This window comes from Podarcis melisellensis, assembly GCF_964234715.1.
Source record: "Podarcis melisellensis genome assembly, chromosome: 12".
NCBI classification, from domain to species: Eukaryota; Metazoa; Chordata; class Lepidosauria; order Squamata; family Lacertidae; genus Podarcis; species Podarcis melisellensis.
Genome location: NC_138544.1, coordinates 58,878,290 through 58,891,578, shown reverse-complemented (window position 1 = coordinate 58,891,578; position 13,289 = coordinate 58,878,290). Strand labels below are relative to the sequence as shown.

The 13,289-nt window shown below is 46.8% G+C and overlaps 1 protein-coding gene across 1 annotated transcript in view; it reads right to left on the bottom strand.

Moving 5' to 3' along the window:
- KRBA1 (KRAB-A domain containing 1) overlaps nucleotides 1-13,289 on the bottom strand; it is a 61,977-nt gene that overhangs the window by 34,284 nt on the left and 14,404 nt on the right. The window contains exons 2-7 of the mRNA XM_081931451.1: nucleotides 9,027-9,180; nucleotides 6,034-6,138; nucleotides 3,477-3,566; nucleotides 2,479-2,631; nucleotides 1,298-1,441; nucleotides 545-721 (exon numbers count right to left, since the gene is read on the bottom strand). Of these exons, the coding sequence (XP_081787577.1) occupies nucleotides 545-721; nucleotides 1,298-1,441; nucleotides 2,479-2,631; nucleotides 3,477-3,566; nucleotides 6,034-6,138; nucleotides 9,027-9,180 (823 nt within the window). The remainder of the gene's footprint in view (nucleotides 1-544; nucleotides 722-1,297; nucleotides 1,442-2,478; nucleotides 2,632-3,476; nucleotides 3,567-6,033; nucleotides 6,139-9,026; nucleotides 9,181-13,289) is intronic.

The window sequence follows — 13,289 nt, the reverse complement described above, 5'->3', positions numbered from 1 at the left end:
GCTGAAAGCTGAAGAAATTCAACATGCCCTAATGGGTTAATGGAGTGCGGGACCCCCAGCTCTCCTGGAACTTTTTTCACTATGCTGACACCTCTCTTATCTCTTTGAACTTTAGAGGGATAAACCTTAGGTTGCATCCAGCTTTAAGATTCCCTGCAGGGCAGCTGTGGCGTTTGTCCGGAGCCCTGGTCGTCTCACGGACTATTGACCCGTACACCACTAATCTGCTGCTACCAACGAGATCCTCCCCGGTAAAATCACTTCAATCTCAGTCAGGTTCTCAATTAATAAAGAAGAGTGTATTTTATTTCAGACACAAACAAACTTTTACGGCATTCCAAACGTTGTTGCTCTTTACTTTCTTAGTCTTATTTTCCTCTCTCTATCTCTTCTACCTCCCCTCACTCAAGAACCCACGGCCCTAACTGTCTCTCTGTTTCCAACTGCCTGCCAACTGCTTCTCCAACTGCCTTTCCCAACCAGCCAACCCACTAAAACCAACCAACTAAAACCAACCAACTATCCACCAACAACTCTAACAAACCTCGGGCTAAACCTCTGGGACCTCCTCTGTTTGGCTCCGCCTCTCCCGCAGCAGGGCGGTCCAGAGGGTTGGTGGGCATGGCTTGAGGAGCGGCAGCCCCGCCCACAGCCCCGTTCTCCCGTCCTCCATCATTTGTACCGTCATCGAGGACGGGGGATCTGCCGGCCGTTGTGTCTGCTGGAACGACAGGAACACAAAAATGCTGGTTTGTTCCAGGATTTGCGCCAGTTTTCCCTCTTGCTACGACCATGTTAGATCCCCGGCTGTGTTAGGGCCCTAAGACAGGGGTCCTCGTGACATAGGCCCCCCAATAACAGCAGGTGAACCCATCCCTTAGTCGCTCCCTGGTGGAGCCACTGTCCCCAGACACCTCACATCCTTCCCCGATTTAAATCAAATTGATTTAAATTACAATTTAAATCATGATTTAAATCACTAGTCAGTAAAACTTGATTTAAATCTTTTTTTCTTTTTCTTTTTACAGAAAGACTCATTTTTGCTGGTATAATCTTAATATATACAACCAGAGGAAGGTTTTGTTTTTGGAATAATAAATTTTACAGTTATATCAAAAATCACTGATTTGGTTATACTATTAGAAATACATGAGGTTTAATAAGTTAACTGTTTATATTTGGACAACTTTTCTGCTCTACTTCATTGGAAGGAAAGGAAAAATACCATTTCCTTAATAACAATTGAAACAATTTATTTCACTAAAGCAGTAAGAAGGCCCTTTCTGCTCATACCAACCTGGGATTTGGGAATCCTGCCAGTCTCCCTCGGTGGTGCCGGCCGGCGTGCCAGGATGGCTGGGCACGCCCAGGGTGACAGGCTCTGCCATATCTCTCTGCCGGCCAAAAGGGTGCAAGCTCTCCAGCGGAACTTCTCTTTTAACTGCAAGAACAAAGCAAATGGACGGATCAGGACCTTGCGGATCACAAAGGGATCCTTCCCTGGAACGTGACAGGGAGAGCTGACCGCAGGGTCCGATTCTGCCTTGGTCAGACCACACCGGGAGTCCTGTGTCCAGCTCTGGGCACCACAATTTGAGAAGGATGTTGACCATCTGGAAGGTGTGCAGAGTGGAGTGACCAAGATGACCAAGGGTCTGGAAACCAAGCCTGACGAGGAACGATCTAAGGAGCTGGGCAGGTTTAGCCTGCAAAAGAGGAGACTGAGAGGAGATATGAGAACCATCTTCAAGTATCTCAGGGGCTGTCTTATGGAGGAGGGAGCAAGCTTGTTTTCCTCTGCTCTGGATGGTAGGACTCGAACCCATGGCTTCAAGTTACAAGAAAGTTGCAACTATACTATATATATAAAAAGATATATATGAAAAAACATTGCTCTGGAGTAAGCATATCGGTATGTAACGTATGAAGCTTTGCAGGGTTAAAAAAAAGAAAAATGGCGCAAAAAGTATAAAGATAGAGGTAATCTACATTAGACACAACAATTTAGAAAGGGTAAAAAATTCGAGGTCTTAGAACAAAGGAAGGAAGTCAAAATGTGTATATGTATGTAATGATTACAACGATGATATGGTTTTATTTGTAGATGTGTGTTTTTGTTGGGTTTTTTTGTGTGTGTGTGTTTTCCCACTTGTGTCCCCCCCCCTTTGTACTGTTTTATTTTGGATTCAATTTTTGTATTTTTGTTGTAATTTTGCATCAAAAATAAAAAATTAAAAAAGAAGGAAAGAAAGTTGTTGCAACTAAACACCAGGAAGAACTTTCTGTCATTTAGATGGTGGAACAGACTCCCTGGGAAGGTGGCAAACTCTCCTTCCTTGGAGGCTTTTTAGCAGAGGCTGGGTGGCCATCTGCCATGGATGCTTGAGCTGACATTCCTGCATTGCCGGGGGTTGGACAAGATGACCTCTGGTGGTCCTTTGCAACTCTACCATTCTAGGGATCCGTGAATTCGCTCACCGCTGCTGGTTGGTGCCTCCTTGGCAGGAACCTCAGCCTCCACGGTGTCTGGGGCGAGGTCTCCGGCAGCCTTCGTGTGTCCGTAGAGAAACTCTGGGATTTCGTCCACCAGCTTCATGAGAGCGCAAAGGTGGAGGCTGCTGGGACGCTCACCTGTTTGGGAAGCAGAGAGAGAAAAGTATCCGCCTTTTATTTCCACGGACAGGGAAGTTGAAGTCCTCTTCAATCAGGTACACACAGCTGTGACCGGCTAGCAGCAAATTTTGATGCTGGATCTGAAAACGAGAGCTGCTTTACAATCGAGCTCCATTTATGGGGGTGAAAAGAGGATTTTCCACCAAGCCGGCCGAGATAGGGATCATCTCCCCATGCAGCATGGCTCACTCACATGAGCTGCCTACAGCACTAATGTAACCCGTTCTGGGCACCCCAGTTTAAGGAGGATGTTGACAAGCTGGAGAGTGTGCAACCAAGATGATCAAGCCACCCAGAGTGGCTGGGGAAACCCAGCCAGAAGGGCAGGGTATAAATAACAATAAATTATTATTATTATTATTATTATTATTATTATTATTATTGAAACTGAGCCATATGAGGAACGGTTGAAGGAGCTAGGTATATTTAGCCTGGAAAAGCGGAGATATGAGAGCCATCTTCAAATATCTAAAGTCACATGGAAGATGGAGCAAGCATTTTTTCTACCGCAATGGAGGGTAGGACTCGAACTCATGGCTTCACGTTACATGAAAGGAAATCCCAACTAAACATATAGAAAAACTGAGGGTCAGGGGCATTTGATGGTTGAATGGACTCCCTCAAAAGGTAGTCGACTGTCTTCCACTGGAGGTTTTTAAACATGAGGTGGGGGGCCACCTGTCAGGGGCTCTTCAGCTGCGATTCCTGCAATGCAAGCGGGTTGGACTAGATGACCCCAGGGGAGCCCTTCCCAAGTCCCCGGTTCTGTGATTCCAACACTCCATTCCTCTTCCCACTCTTACCGTCCCGGTTGCTAGCTGGGGTCAGGCACCTCTCTTCCTCCTCACTCAGGTCCTCCAGGTCCCAGGGTCCCTCCAGCCCGGATGCATCCTCTGAAAAAAGGAACGGTTCCCCGAAACAGAAAAGAAAGCCTAAGGGAGCCTCCCTCAATCTGGTGGGCTTCGTATGTTTTGGACTGCAGTTCCCCTGGCGCCAATCTGGGAGACCCCTCCATGGAGGCGCAGGTCAATTCTGTGTCCAGGGCAGCTGTCTGCCAGCTCCACCTGGTATGCAGGATGAGACCCTCCCTGCCCGCAGACTGTCTGGCCAGAGTGGTGCATGCTCTGGTTATCTCCCGCTTGGACTACTGCAATGTGCTCTACGTGGGGCTACCTTTGAAGGTGATCCGGAAACTACAACTAATCCAGAATGTGGCAGCTAGACTGATGACTGGGAGCGGCTGCCGAGACCACATAACAGTGGTCCTGAAAGACCTAAACTGCTCCCAGTATGTTTCCGAGCACAATTCAAAGTGTTGGTGTTGACCTTTAAAGCCCTAAACGACCTCAAAGGCCCCGTATTCCTGAAAGAGCGTCTCCACCTCCAACGTTCTGCCCGGATGCTGAGGTCCAGCGCCGAGGGCCTTCTGGTGGTTCTCTCCCTGCGAGAAGCTAAGTTACAGGGAACCAGGCAGAGGGCCTTCTCGGTAGTGGCACCCGCCCTGTGGAACGCCCTCCCACCAGATGTCAGAGAAAAATAACTACCAAACTTTTAGAAGACATCTGAAGGCAGCCCTGTTTAGGGAAGCTTTTAATGTTTGATGCATTACTGTATTTTAATATTTTGTTGGAAGCCGCCCAGAGTGGCTGGGGAAGACCAGCCAGATGGGGTGGGGTATAAATAATACATCATTATTATTATTATTATTATTATTATTATTATTATTATTATTATTATTATTATTTTTATAAAAATTTTTATTAAGATTTTTTACAGATACATATTTAACAAACAAAATAGGTTTCATAACATCTTTTCATTCTATTGCGGACTCCCTCACGTCTCCCGCTTCCACTCTCATCATTAAAAACGAATTTTTCCAAGCAAATTATCATCTTGTTTATACTCTTAAGTGCAATGTTTAGGTTAAACTCAAATAAAAAATTATAATTTTAATGGTAGACAGTTATTTCTGCTCTGGCTTCCTTGTTAGGATTCAACCAAATTACAATACTTTTGTAAATAAATCTTAAATTTCTTCCAGTCTTCTTCAACCCTCTCCTCTCCCAGGTCGCGGATTCTGCCAGTCATCTCGGCCAGTTGCATATAGTCCATCAGCTGCATCTGCCATTCTTCCAGTGTTGGTAGATCTTGGGTTTTCCAGCTCTTAGCAATAAGTATCCTTGCCGCCGTTGTAGCGTACATAAAAAATGTTCTATCCTTCTTTAACTCGTTCTGGCCGACCATGCCCAGAAGGAAGGCCTCTGGTTTCTTGGTGAAGGTATACTTAAATACCTTTTTTAACTCATTATATATCATTTCCCAAAAGGCCTTCACTTTAGGGCAGGTCCACCAGAGGGCAGGTCCACCAGAGGGCAGGTCCACCAGTATTATTATTATTATTATTATTATTATTATTATTATTATTATTATTATTACGTCTGTCCTTTCTATGGGGCGGGGGGGGGGGGAGAAGAGGCTTTAAAAATAATCCTAGCACCATTTTGTTTTAAAAAAGTAATAGAAGAAATCTATAATGAGGGGATATATTTGTAACTCAAGTCTTCTCCGCTGCCACCCAGCTTGGCAAAGAACCCAGCTCTGGCAGGGGCTGGTTTCCAGAAAAAGCTCCACAAAGGGAAACTACCCACAAATCCCCTCCAGGGTGGACTGAACTAGAGTTAGGACTATGGAACTCGCTGCCACTGGAGGCAACGATGACCAACATGGATGGCTTTAAAATAGGATCCATGGAGGGGAGAGCTACTGATCGCTGCTAGCAAGGATGTCTCTGTTCTGCCTCCACAGTCAGAGGCAACATGCTTCTGAATTTCAGTTGCTGGAAACTGCAGGAGGGGAGGGGGCTCTGCGTTCGAATCCTGCTTGCTGGTTTCCCACAGGGATCTGGCTGGTTGCTGTAAGAACAGGATGCTGGAGTCTTCCTATGTTCTTATGCTAACCTGCAAACTATGGGGGTTTTCATTATTTGAGGCTGAAACGGACCTTTGCTCTCTGTGGCTTACTTGCGAGTAGGCATTATAGACAGACATTGGCCATGGGGAAGGGAATAGCATAATAATAATAATAATAATAATAATAATAATAATAATAATAATAATAATTTATTTATACCCTGCCCATCTGGCTGGGTTTCTCCAGCCACTCTGGGCAGCTTCCAACAGAATATTAAAATACAATAGTCTATTAAACTTTAAAAGCTTCCCTATAATGCTATTTTAAGTGACATAGATTTTAAATCCCTTGCCAAAAAATCGTGGAAAAACAATTGTTCACAACTGTGAAAGGGTTCTGATATTGTTTGTGTTGTATTTTCTTCCACCGCGGAAAAGGATTTCTTACCGCTGGTTCTGTCCTCGCCACCAGCCCCGCCAAGTTTCTGGTCCTCAATATTTCCGTCTGGCTGATTGATGAAGGACGACAGCTCCGCCGGAGGAATGGAACGGCCTGTTTGCAAAGCAGAAGGGGGGGGGGCTAAGTTTGAAACTGGGAGCTCAAAGCCAAGTGACACCTGAGGGTGCCAGTAAGGTTTTCTGGGACCAGGAACAATGTATGTCCACTGAGGGCTCTCTGACCCACTGACAAAAGGGGACATTGCAGGGGTTGGACTCGATGATCCTCGGTACCCAATTCCAACTTTACGATTCTATGTTTCCATGACACAGAGTTTTATAAAATCCGCTCATTTAATCTCACTGTAAAGAAGCGGTACAGTGACAATAAAGTAGCATTTCTATTTTCTATTTCTATATGCTTTGCGTCGTTTGCAAATTTCTATCCCGTTTGCAGGCCGGGGGCTCAAAAATAAATACAGTGGTACCTTGGTTCTCAAACGCCTTGGTACTCATACATCTTGCAACCCAAACACTGCAAACCCGGAAGTAAGAGTTCCGGTTTGCGGACTTTTTTCGGAAGCCAAACATGCTCCATTTTGAGTGTTACGCTTCTGATCTGAGAGCCCCGTTTCTGTTTTGAGTGTTACCTTGAGATCTGTCTGTTTTTGCTATTTTGGATTTTTGTTTTTGCGGCTCTTTTTTGTGTGTGACCGTGGAACCCAGTTCAGCTACTGATTGATTGATTGTGTGACTGCAGTACATTGTTTATTGCTTTCATTTTATGGATCAATGGTCTCGTTAGATAGCAAAATTCGTGTTAAATTGCTTTTTTTAGGGGTTGTTTTTAAAAGTCTGGAATGGATCAATCCATTTTGCATTACTTTCTATGGGAAAGCGCGTCTTGGTTTTGGAACGCTTTGGTTTTGGAAAGGACTTCCGGAATGGATTAAGTTTTGTTAGCCCCAAAATGGAAAACGAGTGAGGTCCCAACCAAAGAAGAATGGCAAATGAAGCTGATGGAATATGCGCAGCTTGCAGACTTAACATATAGTATAAGACAACAAGAAGAATATACATTTAGAGAAGATTGGAAAACGTTTATTGACTACAGTGGTACCTTGGTTTACAACCATAATCTGTTCCCGAGGTCCGGTTGTAAATCAAAACAGGTTGTAACCCAAGGCGCACTTTCACCAATGGGGCCTCCCACCCCCCCAAAAATTGGTTGTCATCCCCCCCCCCAAAAAGGGACACGCACTTACGGGTTTGACGTGGTTGTAATCCAAAACGGTTGTAATCCAAAGCGGTTGCAAACCAAGGTCCCACTGTATATGGGAAATAACTGTGTAGAGCTGAAAATGCTGGCAGCGCTAAGATAAATTCAGCAGTGTAAATAAGTTTCGAGGGATGTAAGAATGGAATGCTGAATAGTTTGTGAAAATATGCAGGGATTCATGATATGCAAAATGAACCACGGAAACAGAAGAAGGGAAGTCATTGATATCTTAAGGATGTAAAAATGAGTACAGTGGACCCTCCGGTTACGAATTAAATTCATTCCGGGGGTCTGTCCGCAACCCAAAAAGTCCATAGGTAGAGATGCCGCTTCTGCACATGGCACGATTGAGCACTTCTGCACATGCACGCGGCGCGCAGAGTACTTCTGCGCGTGGCGAAACCTGGAAGTGTACACATCCATGTTTGCTGCCTTCGTAACCCAAAAATTACATATCCAGAGCGGTATGTAACTAGAGGGCCAACTGTACTTTAAATTGTAAAACAGAAAATTTAATAAAAATGAGAGAGAGAGAGAGAGAATGTCCAGCTGGATTTGCCCTCTGTGCCTCTCCCACACAACCAGCCTCAACGGGTCCCATATCCATTATATCAGTGTTTCCCAACCGGTGTTCCGCGGCACACTAGTGTGCCGCGAGACGTTGCCTGGTGTGCCGTGGGAGGGAGGCGGGCGAGTCGGGCGGCGAGAGGCGGGGCGGCGTCGGCGAGCACACGCGGGGCGGCGAGCTCCCTCCCTCCCACATCCCATCGCCGCTCGCTTCGGCCGGCCTACTAGGCTGTCGCAGGCGGAAGGCCTGCGCATGCGCGAGGTTTTCGCGCCTTCGGGATTCCCTTCATGCCTTCCTCCTCCCGGGTCCTTGAGAGCGTGGGAAGCGGCAGTGCGAGACCGGCGTTGAGACAAAAACGCAAAGTTCCATTCAGGGCTCCCCTTTTGCCACGTCGTCTCACAGTTTGGAAGATAGCAGCTCTCCAAATTAATAGTCCTCTTTGAATAGGCGGGGCCTGAGCGTTCCACCAATTTAGGCCTCCTGCCGGGATGTGATATGGCTCCACCTTCCTCAAGGTGGTTCTGCTTTTAAATATTTTCCACCCTGTCACCATGAGGACTAGCGACTTCTTTTCGTAAAATATAAAATCGCTGCTCCTTGCTCTCGTGAGACTGTGTGTTTTAATTCGAAAAGGGTGTTCCGTGTACATTTGTGCGAGCTGTGCTGTAAAAAAAGGGGGTCTGTATCCATTTGTCAGTGGCAATTGGATGGCCGGATACTGCAGTGATGGAAAAGTTTTTGAAAAGAAAAGAACTGGACTCTGAACAAAATTTGGAGCCAGATGAGAGCCCAAGTATGAGTGGGCATGAAAAGAAAGCAAAGATGGTTAGCTCAAGCAAATTCTCTGGCACAAGGCAATATAGCGACATAATAAAGTAATTATAAAATACTCTCTTTGTGTTTATTTGATTCCTATTAAGAGAGTTACTTTATATATAGTCAATATAGGCACAGAGTTAATTTTTTAAACATTTTCTAATGGTGGTGTGCCTCGAGATTTTTTTCATGAAACAAGTGTGCCTTTGCCCAAAAAAGGTTGGGAAACACTGCATTATATAATGGTGGGGCGGGGGTCTGCTTCTCTCTGTTTCCTGCGGGACACAGGGGCCACCCCAAAACACGGGTGCAAGGGCGACGGCAGCATGCCAGGCCTTACCCACGGAAAGAAGCAACGTGAAATTCTCCAGCATCACTTCCTGGTGCAGATCCTTCTGCCACCCGTCCAGCATGGACCACTCCTCCCGGGAGAAGCTGACGGCGACATCCTCAAAGGTCACCTCCTGCCACGGCGTATCAATCGGGGTGGAGGTCTGTGGGATAAGCAGCCTCATATAACCAAGATGCGTAAGTCGAATGGATGCATGAAGGGGTTAAAACCATAGAGTAAGGTGTCCTGCCAGGCTTAGCGAATAGACCCACTTCCCCTCACCTGGGGAGGAACCAGGTAATCTTTGCTCTCTCCTCAGTCTCCCCGAGAAGCTCAACCTGGAAGCGGTTTGAGCTGGTTGCTCCAGGCTCAGACCGCATGGCTCTCACAAGCCACTCTTGAGTCCCTACACCAATAACCAATAGCCATCAATAGACCTCTCCTCCATCAATTTCTCTAATCCTAAAGCAATCTAGCTCAGTGGCCATCACTGCCTACTGTGGGAGGGAGTTCCGCAGTTTAACAATGAAGAAGGAAGTCCTTTTGTCCGTCCTGACTCTTCCAACTGTCAGCTTCATCAGCTGCCCATGTGTTCCGAGTGCTAGGAGAGAGCAAGAAAAACACTGTATTTTTTGCTTCATAAGATGCACCTTTTTCTTCCTGAAAAGTAAAAGGAAATGTCTGTGCGTCTTATGGAGTGAATGTGTGGTCCCTGGAGCCGAATTGCCCAGGGGTGAAAAGCAGATCATGCTTCATTGTTGTTGTTTTTTGAAAGAGGGAAGAGGCTGTTGAAACAAAGCCAATGATCGTTTGCCAATCGGGGAGGGAGATAAGGGAGGCTAGCAGAGGCTGCCTGGGAGGGGGGAGGTAAGAGCCCATAGATCCTCAGGATTTTTGCATTGGGTCACCCCAAATTCACCATCAGATCACATGTCTGTGGCCATAGCATGAACCACAAAAATCATACATCCACTGTTTCGTTCAGAATGCCTTTTTTCTTGTTTTCCTCCTCTAAAGACTAGGTGCGTCTTATGGTCAGGTGCGCGAAAAATACAGTATCTCTCTGTCCCCACTTGTGAGCCAAGGGCTGCTAAATGTATCAGGATGCACCTCGCCCTTAGTCTAAGCCGGTAGCCGGTAGTCTAAGCGGTTGGAGGATGGATGGCGGCTAACAGATTGAGGTTGAATCCTGACAAGACAGAAGTACTGTTTCTGGGGGACAGGAGGCGGGCAGGTGTGGAGGATTCCCTGGTCCTGAATGGGGTAACTGTGCCCCTGAAGGACCAGGTGCACAGCCTGGGAGTCATTTTGGACTCACAGCTGTCCATGGAGGCACAGGTCAAATCTGTGTCCAGGGCAGCTGTTTACCAGCTCCATCTGGTACGCAGGATGAGACCCTCCCTGCCCGCGGACTGTCCCGCCAGAGTGATGCATGCTCTAGCTATCTCTCGCTTGGACTACTGCAATGCACTCTACGTGGGGCTACCTTTGAAGGTGATTCGGAAACTACAACTAATCCAGAATGCGGCAGCTAGACTGGTGACTGGGAGCAGCTGCCAAGACCATATAACACCGGTATTGAAAGACCTACATTGGCTCCCAGTATGTTTCCGAGCACAATTCAAAGTGTTGGTGCTGACCTTTAAAGCCCTAAACGGTCTCGGTCCAGTATACCTGAAGGAGCGTCTCCACCCTCATCGTTCTGCCCGGACGCTGAGGTCCAGCGCCGAGGGCCTTCTGGCGGTTCCCTCATTGCGAGAAGCAAAGCTACAGGGAACCAGGCAGAGGGCCTTCTCGGTAGTGGCGCCCGCCCTGTGGAACGCCCTTCCAGCAGATGTCAAAGCGATAAACAACTACCTGACATTCAGAAGACATCTTAAGGCAGCCCTGTTCAGGGAAGTTTTTAACGTGTGATATTTTACTGTATTTTGGTTTTTATGGAAGCCGCCCAGAGTGGCTGGGGAGGCCCAGCCAGATGGGCGGGGTATAAATAATAAATTATTATTATTATTATAGCCAGACAACACAGATTCCCTGCCTACGAACCAAGTTGTTAGAAATAAAGCAGGTCCCATGATTTTGAGTCTTGGGGCCTTTCCCCATAAAACCTGAACAAAACTGGTGAAACAGCAAAAGAAATTTATTGATACATACGTCCTTGCAAGGACGAGCGTCCAGTGTAGGCACACCCAGATTAGTACAGACACAAACTTCTATCCCGTGCGCAAGAACATCCCTCCGCTATACCCCGTTGGTTGGGGAGCACCCCTGTGTAATTATTTGCTAAGCCAAGCAAAGGAAAAGACCTGGAAAGAAATGTCTCTATTCTTTATTCTTGAGCCACTGGTAAGTGCCAGCAAGCTCTCCATCTGCTGACCCCTGCTGATTCAACTTTCCTTTTAAAGCTACAGTAGTACCTCAGGTTACAGACGCTTCAGGTTACAGACTCCGCTAACCCAGAAATATTATCTCGGGTTAAGAACTTTGCTTCAGGATGAGAACAGAAATTGCGGCACAGCAGCAACAGAGGCCCCATTAGCTAAAGTGGTGCTTCAGGTTAAGAACAGTTTCAGGTTAAGAACGGACCTCCGGAACAAATTACCATATTTTTCGCTCTATAAGACACACTTTTTGCCTCCTAAAAAGTAAGGGGAACTGTGTGTGCATCTTATGGAGCGAATGCAGGCTGCGCAGCTATCCCAGAAGCCAGAACAGCAAAAGGGATCACTGCGCAGTGCTCCGTCTCACTGTTCTAGCTTCTGGCTTAGCCCCCCAGTCCCTTCCCCCACCTCCGCACTCCCTTTAAAGAGCCGCGCGGAGTGTTTGTGCGGCTCTTGGGGGCTTTTCTCAGGGAAAAGCCTCCAAGTGCCACACACACGCTCCGTGCGGCTCGTGAAAGGGAGCGCTGAGCAGAGCCAGGGATGCGTACAGGCTCTGCTCAGCGCTCCCTTTAAATAATATTTTTTTTCTTGCATTCCCCCTCTAAAAACTAGGTGCGTCTTATGGTCAGGTGCGTCTTATGGAGCGGAAAATACTGTAGGTACTTAACCCGAGGTACCACTGTATCTGGTATTACAACCAGCCTTGTAGCGCATGGAAGAAGGAAAGTTACATTTTGCCAGGGTCTTGCATCTATGGCAGGGGTCGGCAAGGTTGACTGGGCATGCACTGGATCACTCCCATGGAGATCCTCTTTGGACCGGACTGGCACAGCGCAACACTGGAAATCACATCTGCACGTGTCCGCGGCGCCGGAAATCGCTTCTGGGCATGCCCAGACGCCAAAAATCATGCCTGCACAGAAGCGATTTTGGGTGTCTGGACATGCTCAGGTGCGATTTCGGGCATCTGGGCATGTGCAGAAGTGATTTTCAGAGCCACAGAAGAGAGTCCCCACGCCGCGCTGTGCCGGTTTAGAGCAGCGCACAAGGACTCGCTGAGCGGGTGGCTCGTGGGCCAGTTAAATGGCCTCCGTGGGCTGCTTCCGGCCCTTGGGCCTTAGGTTGCCGACCCCTGATCTATGGCCTTCAGCAAGGGAACGTTCTGCCCCATAGCAACATTATGCTTTAGAACAATCTAATAACCACCGCCTTGTGATTTCTTTACTATGTTTTCATTTCCCACAGTCCATGTTTCTTAATTATTCAAGCAATAATGCCAAACCACCAGCAGATATGAATGATCTTGCACCTCAGTAAACCATACAATAGAAGCATTCTGGTTCGCATTTACCTCACAGTTTGCAATCCTTCTACTCAGATTCAACTTTTTCTGAGACCCTTTGCTTTTATGGAAAAAGCGACATTTCCCTTTCTGACTTCTACCGTGTCGCCTCCTTGAATTGGGCGTCGCATGGTTAGCCCTGTGTAATGGTGGAGCTTTTTGGCCCGCGGCTTATTCCTAGTTCCCTCCCTTCATCCGAAGGTCCCAGTTTGGGATACAACATTAAAACGCAATATTAAAACAACAGCTATAAGGATTTTAAGGCCTTATATATAGAAAATAAATGTTCATAAATGTACCAAGCAAGGACATACATAAATGTATAGACCACATGTCTGAAACCCCACAGAAAAAAGACCTGAAACAATTTTCTCTCCCAAATGACCTCAAATATTTCTCTGCAAGGTCGAAGGACATGGGAAATCTCCCCATTGTCTCTTTGCTCACAAATCCTGTCTCAAGGGCACAGTTAAGATATGAACAGGACAAAAAAATTTTCCTTCCAGTAGCACCTTAAAGACCAACTAAGTTAGTTCTTGGTATGAGCTT